General features: G+C 43.1%; 1 protein-coding gene across 2 annotated transcripts in view; it reads left to right on the forward strand.

Moving 5' to 3' along the window:
• Nucleotides 1-19964, forward strand: part of POU6F2 (POU class 6 homeobox 2) — a 498475-nt gene that overhangs the window by 351414 nt on the left and 127097 nt on the right. For both annotated transcript variants that reach the window (XM_051852905.2, XM_051852903.2), the window contains exon 5: nucleotides 11260-11648. In XM_051852905.2, the coding sequence (XP_051708865.2) occupies nucleotides 11260-11648 (389 nt within the window). The remainder of the gene's footprint in view (nucleotides 1-11259; nucleotides 11649-19964) is intronic.

Genomic DNA, 19964 nt, shown 5'->3' on the forward strand with positions numbered 1-19964 from the left:
CTTCTTTCCCACAGTCCGTATCCAAGTCTATGCCTAGGCTTTCAATAGCTTCTTCCGGCACCTTTCTCGTCCGGCTTTCCCCTAGGCTCTTCGCTAGTCTCTCTCTCCGGTATTTTCCACTTCTTCCCGTTTCTTCCCTCCTAAGTTTCCTATCCGAGTCACGGCACCATTATGTCGCTCCCCCTCTTCATGGAGGAATGACACTAAGCCCTGCCTAGGCTTCCTATCCGAGTCACGGCACCATTATGTCGCTCCCTCTCTTCGTGGAGGAACGACACTAAACCCTGCCTAGGCTTCATATCCGAGTCACGGCACCATTATGTCGCTCCCCGTCTTCGTGGAGGAACGACACAAAACCCTGCCTAGGCTTCATATCCGAGTCACGGCACCATTATGTCGCTCCCCGTCTTCGTGGAGGAACGACACAGGACCCTGCGTTGTTCTTTCGTCTGCTCGGCCCTCCCCGGGTTTGCTGCTGGTTCTTCCCGGGTTGACTACCGTCCCTTCCACCTCCGTGGAAGGGCGGTTCCCCCTGGCCACTTTCCCCACTTCCGCAGGGGAGCGGCAGACCGCCGGCCGGCTCTCTCGGGGGCTGCACAGGTGTTCCCTCAGATGTTCCCCTTAGATGTTCCTGGTGCATGCTGTCTCTCTCCTCCTTTATAGTCCTTTTCCACCAATCCCAACTCTGCTACCCACATGCCGAGTACGCTGCTCTCCTCCAATCAGGAGCAGGTCCTGCTATTTATTGGTTGAACTGGAGGCAGCTGCGTAGAAGCTGTTTCTCCCTTCTCAGCGCCATATTGTGGGAGAGCAGATGCATAGAATAAGTCCTAATTCCAGTAACTTAGTCTAGTCCGGGTTCCTCCCCACAGGTAGGGGGATAAGTGTCACTGTGTTCCTAAATCTGTATATATGAAATACATAAAAGTTGTATAACTTAAATAAAATTTTTAAAAAATTGGAAAGAAGGAAGTTGTCACTGTTTTCAGATGACATGATATTATATAAAGAAAACCTCAAAAAAGCCTCTACCCCAAAACAATTAGAATAAACAAATTCCACAAAATTTCAGGATACAAAAATTAAGACATAAATCAATAGGGTTTCTATAACATTAATAGCAAATTATCTGAAGAGAAATCAAGAAAGCAGTCCCAGTTTCAATAGCTCCCCCTCAAAAATACACCTAGGAATAAATCTAGCCAAAGAGGTAAAAGATCCCTACATGAAAACTATAAAGCCTTTCTTAATAGATCATTTGCACCCAAATCCTTGGCTCAGGGAATCCAATTTAGAAGACATACTTTTTAAGGTTAAGAGAAGCTAAGGAAAAAATTAATCTCTAGTGTGTAGAATAGTGTCTGGCATAGAAGAATAAGCTGTTGCCATACAAGATGTAGCCAAGATTTTGAAGCAGATTTTTCTTTAAATTTTTTATCAAAGTAATACATGTACGTGGTTAAAAATCAATTCAATACAGATAACTTATGAAGACACTCTGAGTTCTCAGCTACACTCCTCTCCATTATCAACATACTGCCCCAGGACAATCACATTTAACCATTTCTGACTTTGGGAACTTACAGATTTACTTTCATATTTCTAAATACTTCTAATTTATCTCTACTCTTGATACACTAACTTTATATATCATCTTTTCATTTCCTGCTGTGATGCATGAGGGTTTATCTCACTTATAGCACCTTCTACTTTCTCTTCCTAGTGGAAATATGGCAATATTTAGTCAACTTCATAACTTTAAATGGCAAATTTAAGTCCCTGTAAGTCAACTATGGAGGCATCTTTGAGTTCTCCATTTAGCGCACTGTTCCTCAGTTCTTCCCACCAGACTTCTACTTCTCCATGGTCAAGGATGATAGCTTTTGTGTTCTCATTTCATACTTTGTTTCCAGGTTCTTCTAAGCACTGAAGGCCTACAAACACTCTTAGCTTTCATAAAGCTACCTTATTACATCCTGCAGAGCCAAGAAACAGGCCTTGATCAGAAATGTTCTTATCCTGGATCTAGCACCACTCAAAGAAAATTTCCAATGAAATTTTGGAACTTCACCAAGTGCTCAAAACCATACCAAATTTTATTACATAATTGGGTCACATTGTTTCTTTTATTGTATCTTATAAAGCCATATATTTTTTCTTGCATTTATTTTGCCTGACATTTCTTGTTACTCATACTTTATGAGAAGAATAAATGTACACATTCTTTAGGAAGTGCTTACCATCTTTTAATTTCTTTTCCTGTTACATTGCATTAATCCAATTTTTCTTCTTGATGTTCATTTGCTTCTTATTCTAATTTGTAACATCTACTTTAAATCTGGATTGTGATTTTCCCAATTTATATTTCTAGTAGTTTCTAGCTTCTTTATTTATATTCTCAACTTCTTCCAAAATTTCAAGTATTTTATCATTTTTGTGGAAATTTCATTTTGCAGATATTTTACCTAGAGTCATCTGCCTTCGTACTCCAATTTGTACTTGCTATCTAGAACTGCCTGACAGCTGTCATATTGGATTCCCTGGTATTGCTATCTTGGGTCACACCCACTGTTTCCTAGATTTTAAGGCGTCTTCCTTCTTAATTTGCAACTATGTTTTTTGCTTAAAAAAAGAAAAAATAAAAAAAACTTTATAGGACAAAGTATATAAGAAAAGGAGTCTAACTCTTTGTAAGTTCCAAATGGACCTTCCTCTGCCCTTGTTATTGCCAGATAAGTTGAACTAGGAATAAAATTTTTGGTAGGACATCGTATTCCACTGGAACTTTGGAGGCACAACTCCTCTAATCTAGGTATATCATTTTGCTAATAAAAAGCATGATACGCATTTGATTTCTTTCTAGATGCCTTTTAATGTTCTCTCAAATATTTTAGTATTTGAGAAGATGTTTGTTTTGGGTGTTCTACAATACCATAAGAGGGTTGTGGAGTCTTTTTCCTCTCATCTCAGTTGGCACTCAGAGGAAATGTGGAAGGACTCCCTAGGGATTTGGAAAACGTGAAGCATAGCTCAGCACTTGGGGAGAGACCATGGCCCGACTTTTCTCTTTAGAGTCTGTGAATGGAGAAGCACTTTGGGGCACTTTATCCACATGATCCTAATCTACCCCTGACCATTTTTTTCATTTTCTTTGAAGAACATTTTCATTATGTTTCTGGGATTATAGGGCTAGGATGGGACATTGTGCAGGTAGAGATGTTGAGGCTTCTCCATGAGAAGAGCTCAGCAAACCCTCCTGGGAATTCAAGGGGGCCTTGCCACGTTAAATGCCAGCCTCTCTGATGCAGATGGGCACGTATGGTCCCCCTTGGGATAGCCCTGCCACAACTCCTTCCCTCTGCATTTTGGGGAACTCATTTTTTCTTTATTATCTTTCCTATTTGATGAGACCTCTAAAAGCTAATGTTATGTCTCGGAGTGAACCCTTGTGAAAATACCACCAGAGTGCTCTCTAAAATGCCAACAAAGGTAATGGTGGTGGGTGAATTGCCCTACTTTCCAAAAGTGGATGCTGCAGAATACTGAGAGGTTCTAGTTGTGTTTTCTTTTATAAAACTAGTGAGTTTGCTTCTATATAGGCACCCTTGGAGTAATTCTTTAGAATGCAGATTTAGCACTACTCTTTGAAATTCACTTCCTCCCTAGCTCACAGCTAATTCCCATCCACAGTTGGAAGTAGACTGCTTGAGTCGGTGAAAACAGTGAACAGAGAAGGAAAGCGGGTAGCTCTTTGGGAAATCCACGGACGTTTGTAGAGATGTTTTCATTGGAAGATTTTACTCTTTGTTTTCCCCTGACATCTTAAGAGATACTTAGGTCTCTACCTTAAATGCAAAAGAAGCAAAAAAGACCGATTAAGTACATGTGTGGCAGTATATCTGGCGCTGATAACACCAGATGCCAGATATCACATCATAACACATCATGATCTTTGAGGCAGTTAATTTTGCTTGTTTCTGACATTGTTGCCAAGAATAAAGGCAGATTTTCCAGTCAGTTTCACCTTCCATACTTTTTCAAAATCCCCAGTCCTTGACTATTTACTTTTTTTCCATGTATTTTGCAAAACTTTTTGTCCATCGGGGCAGGATAAGGATGCCCTTAATGACAGTACCAGAAAGGGTTCCTGGTTTGCATCTTTGATCAGCTACCTTAGAAACTGTTACTTAGGGGACATGTGTGGATGTCTGGTTTGCTAACTCAAATTCCTTCTGTTGGATTGTCCCAGGTGCCATCTTTTTTTCTCCTACAAATTTTACTGCACAACGAAAGTGAGTTAGGAAGGCAAAGGCTGTCTTAGAAACCAAAGCTTTCCTTTCTGGTGGCACATGGGCCCACTGATTTTTAAGATCCTGGTTGATCTGGGAGGTGCTGCCTGCAACAGAGGACAAATCCCGCTGGAGAACTCTTAGCTGCGCCCCTGACAATCCCGCAGAGGTATTGTATCACAGATGCCCATGGCTGACATAAGGGCCTCATCACTTTCTATAAAATGGCACCAACTGAGCACAGTGCTACTGCACCCTCTGTCTAAGGCTGCAGGAAACCTTGTGGTTTGAATAAAGTACGCCCTGGCCCTTCCACATCTGTGCTCTCTTCATAGCTCTCAATACGCCTCCCTGCACCCCTCAAGTCTCTGTTCCTCACAGGGACTCAAGGTTCATACTCAAGTTAACATCTTCATGCCCATAATGCAAATGTACATTTTGTATCAGCAAACCTTTAAAAAAGGAACTTGCCTATAGCAGGGCAGATACAGCTGCACAGAGTTTCCCCAGAGCTGAGCAGTGCAACACTGAGCAGACACCCTGAGTGCACGTCTGCGACCGGGTACTTGAGTTGTTCTCAAGAGCACAGCCATCGAGGGCATCTCTCCCAGAAAGCAGGTGTCTCACATAAACACTGAGGGGATTATAGTCTGCCCTTAGGAGGGAAGCTGGAGAGTCACCCTGATCTCTCACTGGCTGTGTGGACTTGGGAAGATCACTTAATCTTTGGAAGCCCAAGCTCTGTGCATGGCACCTGCCAGTGATATCATTGTCTGGAACAGCTAATTCTCCATATTCAGTGAGGGTCCTTTCCAAACGACAAGGCCCTGTCTTACTTTTCCCCTAAATAGCCAGGACTGTTCTGTGCCTGTGCACACTGCTCAGCTTCCAAGTCTTCCCAGAATTCACCCAGAAGCCCCAAGAGTGTCTTGTGTGCAGTTAGGAGCAAGTCCACTGTCTACCTGAGGGTAAGCCTGCTGCCCTTCCCTGCTAAACTTGTGCCTTCCAGTGGGCACAGCATGTTCACCCCTGTCCATGATTCTTCCCAGAGATCACCACGGCTTCGCCAGCAGAGCCCTTGCTGGGGGCCACCCTGGCCGCTCAGAAGCACAAAGCCATGCAGAGTAGATCAGGAATTCATTCTTCGCTCCAGGCTTCTGAAGATAGTGTGGTTTAGTCCACAGTGTATGAATGCAGAGGAAGATACACACACATACGTGCACACGTATATATGCATATATACATACACACACAAAGCTACATATAAGATACTCATAATGTAAGAATTTCCTTTGTTAACCTTTTTGAAGTGCACAAGCCAGTGGCATTAAGTACATTCCTGGTGTCGTCCAGCAAGACCACTGTGTAGTACTACTGTCTAGTGTCATCAGCCCACATGGAAACCGTGTGTCCCTCAGCAATTGCTCCTCATTTGCTCCTTCCCTCAGACCTCTGCTTTCTGGCCCTGTGCGTGTACTCATCCTGGATATTACAAACAAATGGACTCGTACACTCCGTGGCCTTCGGTGCCTTGTGTTTGGCATCAGAGTTGCAAGGTTTTTCTTTCTGTTTTCACTTGGTGCTCTTTCTCTCCCCAGAACCAGGCTTGTACCAGGGGACTGGGCTAAGGGTGGGACTGGATAACAATGACCACCATGCTTTCGACACAATTCCTGGTCACTTGCAGTGATGAACCCCTCCTACTTTCTTCCTCCTTGGCTTGAGTCCTCTCCCTTCATATCTCTATGAGGTCGCTCTAGTTCCCGGGCATGCCCAGGTATGTGGAAACATCAGCAGTGAATAATAGCTTTACTCCTCCCCAGCAGACTGTCAAACCCAGCCCACCACTTTGCCACCCATGCCCACATTCATCTGAATCCAAAAAGCCCAAGAAAATGCAGAAGTGGAGATCTCAACTAGTGATGATAGTAGTAAGACATTATGCTTTGGCATAAACTAGGCAAAGGTATAGCTAACCATCACACCTCTTTCAGCACTGAAGGACCACTATTCTTTTTGTACCTTGCTAAGTACAGAACACATTGCTATTTCTCTAGCATCTTCCGTAGACTGCTTTTCAAATGAATACACACACACACACACACACACACACGATGCTTCTGACTATCCACTCCCTGCCTTGGGATTTAATCTTATGTAAACTCCATTGATAGACTTGTGATTCTTCTGAAGGTGTGATGTTATATGGGTCAAAATGAGAAACTGTCTCTAATTCATTGTTGATATGTAAAAAATGAACAAATAGAGAAATTAAGAAATGGAGAAAGAATGCAGGATTCTTCGTGGCTTTGTTATGTGAAATTAGTTATTGGGAAGTTTGCCACAAATTCCAAATTTGATGGAATTTTGTTTTGTGTTTCTTTTTCAAAGCTGTATGATTTTAACTCTTTGAAATCATGTCTGTGCATCCCTGTTTCATAGCTGCTGTCACTGGAGTTAGATTTTACATTTGACATTGGCCTGTGTAGTATACAGTAATGTAGAGGAAACAGTCATAAAAGGACATAAATATCAGAGAAGGAAGTAAAATCTTTAATCTTCCAAGCCTAAGGTCAGAGTTTTACCCCAACAAGCATCATTTTATCCACAAACATTCTTTGTAGTTCAAAGATGTCCTTGAACCTTCCTAACTTTATCTCATTTCCTTTATTCTTCTGAGTCTCTGCTTCTCTATCCTTTATACAATGAGCCACTTAGAGCCACCATATTTTCACATTTAAAAATTTTTCGTTTCTCTATTGTTGTGTAGGTGGCTTTGGCTGTGTTTAGATCCAAGTCAGGTTCCTATACACACCCTCATGCATGGCTTTTCATCCCATCCATACTTGGACATATTTTGTTTTCCATGATTCTTTGCTTGCAGATCCCAAATTAGTTTATTTACCTAGATGTGGTTTTGCTTAGGTTTATGCCTTTTCTGTCAAGCTGCTATTATGGGAAAGAAACATCCAAGCAATGTGAACTCACCAATGTAAAGAAACAAAGACACATTTGGGGCCGTGTCTCATTAGTAGGTTAGGGTCCGCTGCACCTACCCGTCTGCCAATATCTACCTGCCAATATTCCCTAGTCTTTCCTGTTTCTGAGTGCTGATTTAGATAAATGCTTTTCTAACCAAAACGAAACAGTATGGTATTTAAGTCAACCATGAAAATAAGCACTGGCATATGTGTCCCCATCCGAAAGAAATCAGGACAGGCTTGATTTGAATCAGGCAGGAGGCCAGAAGCAATCAGGTTCCCAAAGTCTGTGACTCCACCAAAAGGAGAGATCAGGCCTCACCTCCCCCAACTTCCAGATTGCAGAAGATCTTAGGGACTCAGAATTAACATGGGCTCCCAGATTGCCAATAAAACATGATTTTGAACAAAAGGAGGGAGGGAGAAAATCTAGGCCTTTCTTTGGTAATCTAGGCCTTTCTTTTAAAGCTCTGATACAGGGGATGATGACTGGGTCCTCACTCGCCCCCACTCACACACACCACATCTTCCTGTAGAGTCATGTTACACACCCAGAGCACCATGCAATTTGTGCAGGACACACACTAGACAGTTTGAACTGACCTAGAGGAATCCGATGGCCTGGTGAAGATTTGCTATCCTAAATGGCCTATCATGGAAGCCCAGCATGGTACCTGCAATCCCGAATTGGCACTGGTGGCCCTGGGAATGGGCCCACTAATACATGGGATCTTCAAAAAGTTCATGAAAAATGCATATTTTCATGAAAAATTTGCATGAAAAATGCATATTATTAAAAATGCATGGATTTCAAAATTTTTTGCACCTAAATATAAATTTACATTAATTCCATTTTTCCTTTTTTTTTTAAGATTTATTTTATTTATTTGAAAGACAGATTTAGAGAGAGAGGTAGAGAGAGCGAGCGACAGGTCCTCCATCCACTGGTTCACTCTCCAAATGGCCTCAACAGCCAGAGCCAAGCTAAGACAATCCAGAGCCAGAAGCTTTGTCCGGCTCTCCCACGTGGGTATAGGGGTCCAAGGATTTGGGACTTTGACCATCCTCCACTGCTTCCCCAGGAGCATTAATAGGGAGCTGGATCAGAAGTGGAGCAGCCAAGACTAAAATTGGCACCTACATGGGATGCCAAGGCTGCAGGCTAAGGCTTTAACCCTCAATGCCACAGCGCCAGCCCCATTTTTTTAAAGAAAAATTATTTGAAAGGCAGAATTATAGATAGGCAAAGGCAAAGGCAGAGACAGAGAGAAAGAGTTCTTCAATCCACTGGTTCACTCACCAGATAGCCACAACGGCCAGAGCTGCACAGATCCGAAGCCAGAAGCTTCTTCCAGGTCTTCCATGCAAGTGCAGAGGCCCAGGGACTTGGGCCATCCTCCACTACTTTCCCAGGCCATAGCAGAGAACTTGATCAGAAGTAGAGCAGCCAGGACTTGAGCTGGCACTCATATGGGATGCCAGCACTGCATGCAGCTGTTTTACCCACTATGCCACAGTGCTGGCCCTGTCCCGTTTTGTTTTGTTTTGAAATTCCATTTTTCTAAGAACTGTTTCAAGTCCCTTTATATAGGTTTGTATGTTTCAAATGTAACTGACACCAAAGGTTCCTGGGGAGGATCCATTTTACTACCCCTCTTTACCAAACAGGCTCTCCACCTTTGCTAGCTTAAATTCACTTCCTAGACCCTCGGCTCCAGCAGTCCATTCTCCACACCTCCATTCAGAAAGGCCACGTTGTCATCTGGGTGTTTCCCCAACCTGGAAAACCCTCTCTTCCTGCATTTACTTGCACCTCACACCCATCATGAATGCTGCCTGCGCCTCTCTAACCCACAGAGGATCCCCTCCCAATTCTCCTCGCCCTCTGGGTCAGTTTTACAGTGTTGGCCACTTAGTCAACTGACAAATGTGTCAAGCACCCACTGTTAACATGATTCTGAAACAGGTACCTACAAACCTAATTGTTTCTTATGAGTTCATCTTATTTCCCCAAATAGAATATAAGCTCCTCTTAAGACAGGACAGTATCTCATTTTTAAATCCTACATATTAACTGGCATATAACTTTTACAAAGTGATTCTCAAATTGATTTTAAAAAAAAAAACAGTCACTAGCAGATTTTCTTACAAAGAAAATTCTTCCCTCCATGGTCAAGGACCATGTATTTTTTTCAAAAATGCATTCGTTGTGTGATGGCAGGTGTATCACAAGTCACATTACAGAACTAATAGATATTTTAAATGAATATTTTCAAAGGCAGAATTTAATGTTGCTAACAAGAGTTATTACCTTTGGAAATCTTGACTAGTTCTAGATAGGAGAAGAGCAAAAAAAATACTGTAGCCAATGCATAGTGGTTCAACACTGAACTTTACATTCATTGATGGATTTCTTAGAAAACTTCTGGACTGAGATTCAGGCAAAGGAAGTGAATGTGTTTTGTTTTTTTGTTTTGGTTTTTTTTTTTTTTTTGACAGGCAGAGTGGACAGTGAGAGAGAGAGACAGAGAGAAAGGTCTTCCTTTTTGCCATTGGTTCACCCTCCAATGGCTGCCGCAGCCGGCACATCGCGCTGATCTGAAGCCAGGAGCCAGGTGCTTTTCCTGGTCTCCCATGGGGTGCAGGGCCCAAGCACTTGGGCCATCCTCCACTGCACTCCCTGGCCACAGCAGAGAGCTGGCCTGGAAGAGGGGCAACCGGGACAGAATCTGGCGCCCCGACCGGGACTAGAACCCGGTGTGCCAGCGCCACAAGGTGGAGGATTAGCCTAGTGAGCCATGGCGCCGGCCATGAATGTGGTTTTTAGCAGTACTTTTCTCTGGACTGTTCTTTGGTCAAAATACCTGACTTCCTGCTGCAGGTATTGTTGAGGGCTGGGCTTAGGAGAATAAATTCTGCATGCTCAGTGCTAAGACAGCTCCTCCCACCATTGCTACCTTTTCTGATAACAAGAAAATCATGGAAGATGATTTCATTTTCTCAGTTCCTTGCCCGCCCTTGAGTTACCTGTGTATTTAATCACCATGTCCTACAGTTCACAGTCACCCACTACATAATTCCTCTCATTTGGGTCCTGTCCCCTTGATCAGCAGGCCAAAAATGCAGACTCGGGCTTTTCACACTACAAAACCAAGAAGTACTATCTTTAAATTAAAATAAAACCACTGTAGAAATGTGAAACTGAGACGTGTAAGCACATTGGTGGAGATCTGAAGTGGCAAGTGAAAATGATACCATTAATGGTCATGGCAGTAGATAGAAAGGAAATTACACACAATTTTGTTTTCTGTTTGTAGCCCCAGTCAAGCATTTACCAAAGAATTAAACTGATTGGCCTTCCAAAGTCCAAGTCAAATCTTGAAAGCATGAGTGTATTTCCCAAGCAGTAGGAAAGAGAACGTAATGAACAATAACCCGCATTCTTCTCTTAGTTTCTACAGCACATTAACTTCAAAAGTCATGTCCAACCTGTTACGTCCTGGTCCTTGCTAAATTGTAAAATTTCTCCACCATCTCACACTCTTTTTTTTCCTTCTTTCAAACGATTTATTCATTTGAAATGCAGAGAGATAGGGGTTGGGAATGAGGGGGAAACAGATCTTCCATCCACTGGTTCACTCCCCAAGTGGCCCATAGGAGCCACATCTGGGCCCTGCCAAAGCCAGGAGCTCCTTCCTGGTCTCCCACATGGATGGCATGGGCCCAAGTATTTGAACCATCTTCCACTGCCTTCCCAGGTACATTAGCAGGAAGCTGGATTGGAAGTGGAGTATCCAGGACTGGAGCCAGCACCTCAATATGGGACACCTGTTTCCTAACAACTCTTAAAAACCAAAGAGCTTTAGGAGCAGAGGGCAAACCGTGTCTCAAGGAGACACTTCTCAGCTTGCACAGGACAAGCTGTCATGACAGAGCAAGACAGATGTTTTGTCGAGTTGTCTGACTTCACGTTCACTCTTTCCTTGTAGCTACCTCATCCTTGAACTCCCAACTCCAGCAGCTTCAGCAGCTCCAGCAGCTCCAGCAGCAGCAACAGCAGCAGCAGCAGCAGCAGCAGCCACCTCTACCACCACCCAGCCAGCACCCACAGCCCGCCCCGCAGGCGACCTCGCAGTCACAGCAGTCACAGCCCCAGGCCACCCCACCCCAGCAGCCACCACCAGCCTCCCAGCAGCTGCCAGTTCCTCCATCTCAGCTACAACAGGCGCCTCAAGCCCAGCAGCACCAAGCCCTCTCCCACTCCCAGAACCAGAACCAACCATCTCCAACCCAGCAGAGTTCAAGCCCCGCTCAGAAACCCAGTCAGTCTCCAGGACATGGCCTTCCGTCTCCGCTCACGCCGCCCAATCCTCTGCAGGTATGCTCCCCATCCAGGCCAGGGGCACAGAAGACCCTCTGTGGGCTTGTGCCCTCCCCAGAGGCAGAGGGCCAGCAAAACTTAGCATCCAGTTCTGCAGCATCTAATTCAAATTGATCTCTTAGAGGCAGGGAAGAGGAAGCAAATGGCTAGCAGCTGGGGATACATGTAAACGAAACAAATAGAAGCCCATTGATGTTGCCTCCAAAGGATAAATGTTATCTGTTTCCCTCTGTGAGAGGCCAGCACTCTAAGTGCACTTGTAGCCTGTAATAATTCCATTTTATGATACTTTTTGAAGGCAGCAAAGATAGCATCCAATTAAAATTATTACTAGCACAGTTTTGTAGCCCCGTAGAGAACGGCATCTACTGTCCATGAGGCATGGTGGTTATTTCTCTATATTATGAATACAACAGTGTCTTACCTTAAGTACTTTGTGCTCTTTTGTTTTTATTTTTCTAAAGACTCTCTGGGGTTAGAAGCACAAAGAAATTTAGCCCCAGTCTTATGTCCCAGATTCCAACCATTACTCCATAGACTAACAAGTACTCTAAATTCATGCCGAGCACCTCAGAAAATATGCATCTTTATAAAATAATAAAGCTTCTATATATTTACTTTATGACCGTGAGGCTGAACACATCAAAAACGGGTCCTTCAGGTTAGTGGTGAAAACCCATCTTTAACCTACTATCGTTGAGGAGGGATGGATAGGAGCATTCAGGAATAGATAACTTTGAACTTCAGAAATCTGTTCTTGACTTAGAGGCCTTTAAAATAAATTAGCTTCCACACACGATGACTGTGATGGAAACACATTAAATCAGAAATTAATAGCTTAGCTAGGCCATCCGTTCTTTGACTTGTGTAAGTGTTTTCCCCTCTGAGATTTCAGGCGACTTAGTTTATTTGTAATATGGTACAAAGTCGGACGGAGCAAGCAGCCTATGCCCTCATTTCAAATTCCAGCTCACACCCTCCTTAGTGTTAAGTGCCCCTCAGTCAAGCCAGCCCTCCCCTGTCTGAGGATGACATGAGCAATGGCATCCTTGGCCCCTAAACAGCAAAGTACACAAAGTCAGTGGTAGGTTGGTATCCAGAGAGTAAGGCAGTTGGACTTGGGACTTAATAGTTTAGAACAGATTTAGTTTATTGTCCTACAGATAGATGCCTCTCCTTGAAGTTGGGTTCTCAGCATGACCCAAAGCCTTCCTGGAAATAAAAACATTTGGGGAGATGAATAATCATGTTTTCCCAGCACTCGGGCCAGGGCTACTTGTATTCTGAACGTTCTCCTGAATTAGGTTTGGTGATGTCTTTTTTATAACTCTTAAAAGGGTGAGACAAGCTAGTATGTTTGAGATGGGATGGAAATGAACAGAGGCAAAAACAAAAATCTTCATTGTACTGTTGACATCTAGGGAGAAGGTAGGTATTATCAAATTTACGAAGTGCATGAGCACAGTAATCCTAGTGTTTTCAGCATTTGGAACTCAACTCTTATTATCCCCAAGAATGAGTTCATTGCTTTTTCAGCATCATTAAATTAGATGTTGCCATACATTAAACATTTCCTCTGTCTCAGGCACCATAACAGGTTAAATTACCAAAGAAAAAATTTTCCCGACCTGAAGAATGAAATTACTTTGCCCTGCTCTGGTTGGTGTAGAGAATTCTTTCTCGCTAAGTGAAAGCTTGGAGGGAGCTCTGTGGACATCAGCCTTCCTTGAATACTGTCAGCATCTTATAAATCTCTACTGGCCAGTGAAATCACAGTGTAGACAAACCCCATTGACTGATGGCTGGCAGGGCTATGGATGGATGAGGTGAACAGTTCGTCTCATGGAAATAAATTCTCTTAAGGGAATTTCTAAAAGTTGTCCTAACAGACTCCCAGGGAAATCCAAGGACTGTTTTGTTTTCACAATAAATGAAGGCTCAGAGCCACTAATCTTGCTTTATAACCCCAAGAGATTAGTTTTTGCTGTTGAGGTTTGAACTTATAAACTTAATATATTGAGTGTGGTTATGGATATAGAGTGGATACTGTTCTAGCTTCTTCTAGTGGACCTAATGGACGACCACAAAAGGAGTGAATTGGTGCAAATTGTTAAAACATTACTGGGCACATAAAGAAATAATTTTGAAAAAAATCTATGTCAGTAAGGATAAAAGAACTATTTCCTTTACAATAGGAATGTGTAAAGGAAATGCGGAATCTTGTGGAATAAAACTTTTCTGTGCTAGCCGCAGCATTTTTGAGTTTGTGGGACATGGGATATTTGAGCCTTATAAGAAGACAATTACTAAAAGAACTGCAAAGATATTTAACTCTCTAAGGTAATGATCTGTATGAACGAGAATAAAATATTTTTGTTTGAGGATTATTAAGGGAATAAAGATCAACTAAATTCTTATTCGACAGCCCAAATTTCATTTTACAGTTATTTTCATGTGGGCTTTCACATTTTACATTATTTAAAATCTGTCTGAGAGATATTAGTTTAGAACTATGCAATGAAGAATATCCAAGAAAGCCAATAAATCACAAGATTTTTAGGAAAAAGAGAAAACTTTGGAGAATGACAATTATTTCTAAACTGTACAGGTGCTGTCATGTCTTCAGAGAAAAAATAATAAATGAAAGTAGTTTCTATAGGTATATTTGGATGAGGTCATTTCTCTAGTTGGAAAAAAATTAATAGTGCTGGCAGGAAGTAAGACTCAAGACAAAAATTCTCCAAGTAACTCCTGTTGGGTTCCTCTGTAATACTGCAGTGTGATTTTATTTAACCCTTCCACTCAATTTCATGGAATGGATTGCATTTACAAAGCTAGGTTGTTGCTTCAAGACAGATGTGAGTCGAAACATTATCAAAGAAGCCCAGATAGAGGAATGACTTTGCTCATTCATTTGGATCACACTGGGTTATGGGAGGTCCAGTAGCCTAGAGTAGGTGCCAGGATTGGCCTCAGCATGGCTGTTTTTACATTCCACACTGAAGCAAGACAAGTCCCCTGCCCTACACACACACACACAGCTTCATTCTTTCCCTGGAGGTATAAAGAGAGCAGTTCTAAGCAGAGTGTGAATCCAAAAGTGTTCAGGGGCCAGGCAAATAGAAAGGCTTGGGCATACAACCCCAAAACCAAACTTTGGAAACAGTATGTGGGATGAGCAAAATGCACCTGTGAGCTGCATCCAGCCTCTGGGTTCCAGGGTGAATGTGGGTCTGGACTCCTGTGTTCTGCTCTAACCCTCTGGCCACAAGCTGTGCCAGAGTGTGAAGTTAGAAATACAGCATGTGCTGATAAGGAGATCAGAGGCACACACGAAGCAAGCTTGCTGGGAACAACACAAGATCTAAGCCATCCTGGGTAGGAGAAAAAGCAATGAACAATTTTAATTTCAGAATATATAAAGGCCCCATAAGTATAAAAATGGTGAATGAATAAATGCTGCCTCTCTGTGATTTAGAGATGGCTTTTCTTGAAAGCTAGCTGAGTGGTGTGGAGGTGGACTGGGCATGGCTGGTGCCTGGGCATGGTGTGTGGGAGGAGGGCAACTTGAGGGTTCACGCCTTGTTCTTGATCTCACAGTCTCCAACTAACTCGTAACTTTAAACAAGTGAGTTTAGTTCTCTGGACTTCACTTTAGTAATCTGTTAAGTGTGTGGCCTGAATGATTGCTAAGGGGTTTTTCAGGCCCCGGAATCTATGATCTAAATATTATTCAGCCTCTGGAATTTTATTGGTTGTTGAAACCCTGATGGTTTTGGAGATTCTCTGAGTATTCTTCAAGGTCAGGTTAATTTCTTCCCACTCAGCTGGGTGGCAGAGTGGAAAGAAAGTGGGGGACAAACATAAGTGGGATAATGATAGCAGAAGCAGATTTTATCCTAGCCAGAGAGTCCAAATTAAAGTCAAGTTTTCATCCTCAGAGAGTCACCGCCATAAGCTCTGATCCCAGATTGCTTTTCCACACCTATACATTAGAGGAGCTTAAGAAACCAAATGCTGCATTTAACCTTGGCCTTCTGCTTACCATCGTGCGTGGCAGGAAGCAGGATAATCTTCTCCTTTTCTTGTTGTATTGCACATTTTAATACAAAGCAGAGGGGGAGAGAGATCCATGAAAATAGAGAAAACAGTATCTGTGCTTATGTGAGGAATGTGGGGCACGGTCACCTCTTTGGAGGTGAAGTTGCTCAACAGATTGTGAACTCTAGTCTCTGCTTCATGCATTTGCTGATGTAGAAGTCTAATTACCACTAACGGACAATGGAGTAAAACCACATTGCAATTTCACCTCCATTATGTGGGGGGCACAGCCTTCCCATCTTATTTGGGGTGTTTTTCCACTGGCAAACTTAGCATGAATTTCCCAGGTGTGTCTCTGATGGGACAAGGTGGTACACTTACATTTGTTAAAACAAAGAGTCCAAACCCTTGAGGATTACTTAGACCTAAGTGACTTTTATCCTGTTTAAATCCGATGGTCTCCAATCATGGATTGCCCACTATAGAAAAGGGCTGGGGTCCGGGGCCAAACCTCCTCCCCTCCCAGCAAAGAGTTTTAATCAATTTAATGAGATATTAATCAAGGCCCCGTGAATCTGAGTCTTTCCATCTGTAAAGGAAGAGTAAAACTAAATTCTCTGGAGAATTCCTTCAGTTCTATTTGCAGTTTTATGTTACAAACCCCTAAAAAGAAATAGTGACAGGTGATCTAGGCAGGCACACTTGTAATTCCTCCATGTGGCCATGTGAGTTTTAACAGCACTCAGCTATCTGTACTTCTAACCAGGGCTGAGCCACCGTGTGGAGTTCTCCTGGCCACAACTGGGACTCAAGTGGGCTGAGCCACTCATCTCAGATGCAGAATTTAAGGGTACGTGCAGGCAAAGCATGCAGTGATCAAGATAGATAATATTTTAATGCAGCATTGCAGCATTTTTAAAACTCAAAATGAATACCAAAAATCTATCCTCAACACAATTTCAGTAACAGTGTTGAGTCTGACATATTAGAGCCCAAGGCAAAAAGGAAAAAAATTAATAATTTTGTGAATCATGAATTTTTGGCATTCATTTTTCCTTTTCAATATTGCATTAACTGAGTGTCTCGTTTGCCTCACCCTTGTCCCTCCCAATCTTGCTGCCAGCTTTGTAAACTATTTAAACAGCAAACATTTTCCAAAGATAATGGTATTACATTCACTGTAAATTTTGCCCAGGTTCTTGAATCCCACTTTCTGAATGAATTTGAAAACTGCACCAAATTTCAACTAGTAGAAAAATAAATCCATGCAAGATAACACATTGAGGCAAGGAAGTGGTGAAAGGGAAAGTGGAAATCCATCTATAGTTTTATGGTTAAATTTGGTGCAAATTATGGAGTATCGCCATGTAGGCAACAGCCAAGCCATGAGGAAACTGGAAGAGTCCACACAGGGCGAGGTAAGACTTCCTCTTGAGCTACAGAACCAAAGAAATCTTCGTTAATATGGATGAGAAATCTATCCTGACTCAGAGTGATCATGAAGATTAAATATAACATATTGATGAAATGCATTGTATGCTATAAATTTGTTAAGCAAATGTTGATTAGCCCAAAGAAATGAAAGAGTGTGAATTTATTTCTGTTTATACCACCATCCAGAAAACTGAGGGCTTCATTCATGGTTCACTCACTTAGCAAGAGATCAGGAGGGAAGTGGGAATCCCTTTACCCAACCATATTAAGCACTGAATAAAATAAACAAAACACATTTATCTGTATACTCTACAAGGGACAATTTTTCCTTTTATGAAGGAAAGAAAATCTTCTTAAAAACACCCCTCAGTTCAACATTACTGACATTTCAAAGAATTTATTACAAGCATTTGAGATCCAGGAGGAGCTACAAAGTTTATATTGCTTTGAGAGTGGCAGAGGGAAAAATTAGTTTACCAAGAATACACTTATATAATACAGTGCTTCCCTGCCATTGTCTAGATTTACCATTCCTGGATAAAGCTCTGCAGATTAGTGAAATTGTGTAGAAAGGGGTTGAACAAAGCAGGCAGCATGTTCACACAGCTAACTATGGAAGCTCTGGTCAAGTAGTAACAGATGGAAGGGATGTGAAATTCGTGGGGGTGGGAGAGAGGTTGAGGGGAGGAGAAGAGGGACTTTCACAACATCTGAACATGGCAAGTTAAAACTTCTCAAAGAAGACAGACAGGATAGGTGCTGGGGTTAAGACACAACTGAGAAGCCTGCATCCTGTATCAATGCCTAGGCTAGAATTTCAGCTCTGCTCCCAGTTCCAGCTTCCTGCGAATGTGCACCCTGGGAGGCATTCAACCCTGGAGGGATTCAACTATTTGAATCCCTGCCAACCACATGGAAGAACTGAACTAAGTCTGTTTTGCCTTAGTCTAGTTCTGGTTGTGCAGAGCATTTGGCAAGTGAGCCTGAAGATGGGAGCTCTCTGCCTGCCTCTGTCTCTTTACCTTTCAAATAAACAAAGAAGGAAAACCACTCAAATCATGACAGTGGGGCAGATCCATGGTCTGTCTTGAGCTCAGCCAAGACTTGGAGCAGTTGACACCATCCAGTTTCATCACTGTCTGTTGGAGGGTGGCTGATAAACTAATCCCAAAGTCTAGTTAAGAAGGCAGCTCGTGCAAGTTTGCTTTTCTGTGCATAGGTGAAGCTTTTAGTGGTAATTTGAGATGCCCAGAAGGTGCTGGCTAGCACTTTGCTCTGAATGAGCCAAGCTTAGCCAGCATTTATGTGAACTTCATAGCAGTATGCTGGAGATTTCATGACCACATGTTAGTCCTCACCTTTTTTAGTCTCAATTCATTTCCCACAAGTTTGAGGTCGATTTTTTACAGGCATTTAAACTGACTTCTAAAGCACAGACTTGCAAGCACTCTCTAGCTGATAAAGAAGGTGCTTGTATCATTAAGTACAAACATTTATTGAGCACCTATGGTGTGCATTGTGATCTTAGGGAAGGTTTGCAGAGCAGACAAAAAAGGCCGGCGCCGCGGCTCACTAGGCTAATCCTCCGCCTAGCGGCGCCGGCACACCGGGTTCTAGTCCCGGTCGGGGCGCCGGATTCTGTCCCGGTTGCCCCTCTTCCAGGCCAGCCCTCTGCTGTGGCCCGGGAGTGCAGTGGAGGATGGCCCAGGTGCTTGGGCCCTGCACCCCATGGGAGACCAGGAAAAGCACCTGGCTCCTGGCTCCTGCCATCGGATCAGCGCAGTGCGCCGGTCGCATCGCGCTGGCCGCGGCGGCCATTGGAGGGTGAACCAACGGCAAAGGAAGACCTTTCTCTCTGTCTCTCTCTCTCTCACTGTCCACTCTGCCTGTCAAAAAAAAAAAAAAAAAAAAAAAAAAAAAAAAAAAAAAAAAAAAAAAACAAAACAAAAGGAGAGAGCATGATTTTTAGAAGCAGACAGACCTAGGTTTGAATCCTGACTGCTAGACATGGGTCAAACCAGCATATCCTTCTGAGCTTTGGTTTCCTTGGTGGTTAGAGTTTCATATGGGAATCAAATTAAATGATTTATGTGAGAGCACTTCATCTGGTTCACAATACAGAGCTAGCATTCAGTATTTTTCCTTCCTTTACTACAGGTATCAAATATAATCTAAGACAGAAGACGGGCCAGTGCCGCGGCTTACTAGGTTAGTCCTCCGCCTGTGGTGCCGGCACTCCGGGTTCTAGTCCCAGTTGGGGCGCCGGATTTTGTCCCGGTTGCTCCTCTTCCAGTCCAGCTCTCTGCTGTGGCCCGGGAGGGTAGTGGAGGATGGCCCAAGTGCTTGCGCCCTGCACCCACATGGGAGACCAGGAGGAAGCACCTGGCTTCTGATCGGCGCAGCGTGCCAGCCATAGTGGCCATTTGTGGGGTGAACCAACGGAAGGAAGACCTTTCTCTGTCCAAAAAAAAAAAAAAAAAAGACAGAAGATGACACAAACACAAAGTCAAAAAGAAAGCAAATGGTCATGAGGATATAAAAGTACTATGTACACAATAAAAATAGTCACTGCAAACTGTATTGCCAGGGTAAGGCTAATAATTGCACATGAACTTCTGATGCTCTAAAGAAAAGTGAGGAAGATTCTTGAAGAGAGAGTCTGAGCAGGGCACACGCTACAGGAACAAGTCTGCTTAAAAGAAAGGTGTGGCAGCCCTTCCCCCAGGGCGAGCTTCCCAGGACCCTCGCTCCTCAGCGCCACATGGGTTACCCGGCCTGGTAACACTGAGCAATAAAGTCTTTAAATCCTTCCTCCAAGGCAGGCCCCCTAGGGGAGGC

Source organism: Oryctolagus cuniculus, chromosome 16 (genome assembly GCF_964237555.1).
Source record: "Oryctolagus cuniculus chromosome 16, mOryCun1.1, whole genome shotgun sequence".
Lineage (NCBI taxonomy): Eukaryota > Metazoa > Chordata > Mammalia > Lagomorpha > Leporidae > Oryctolagus > Oryctolagus cuniculus.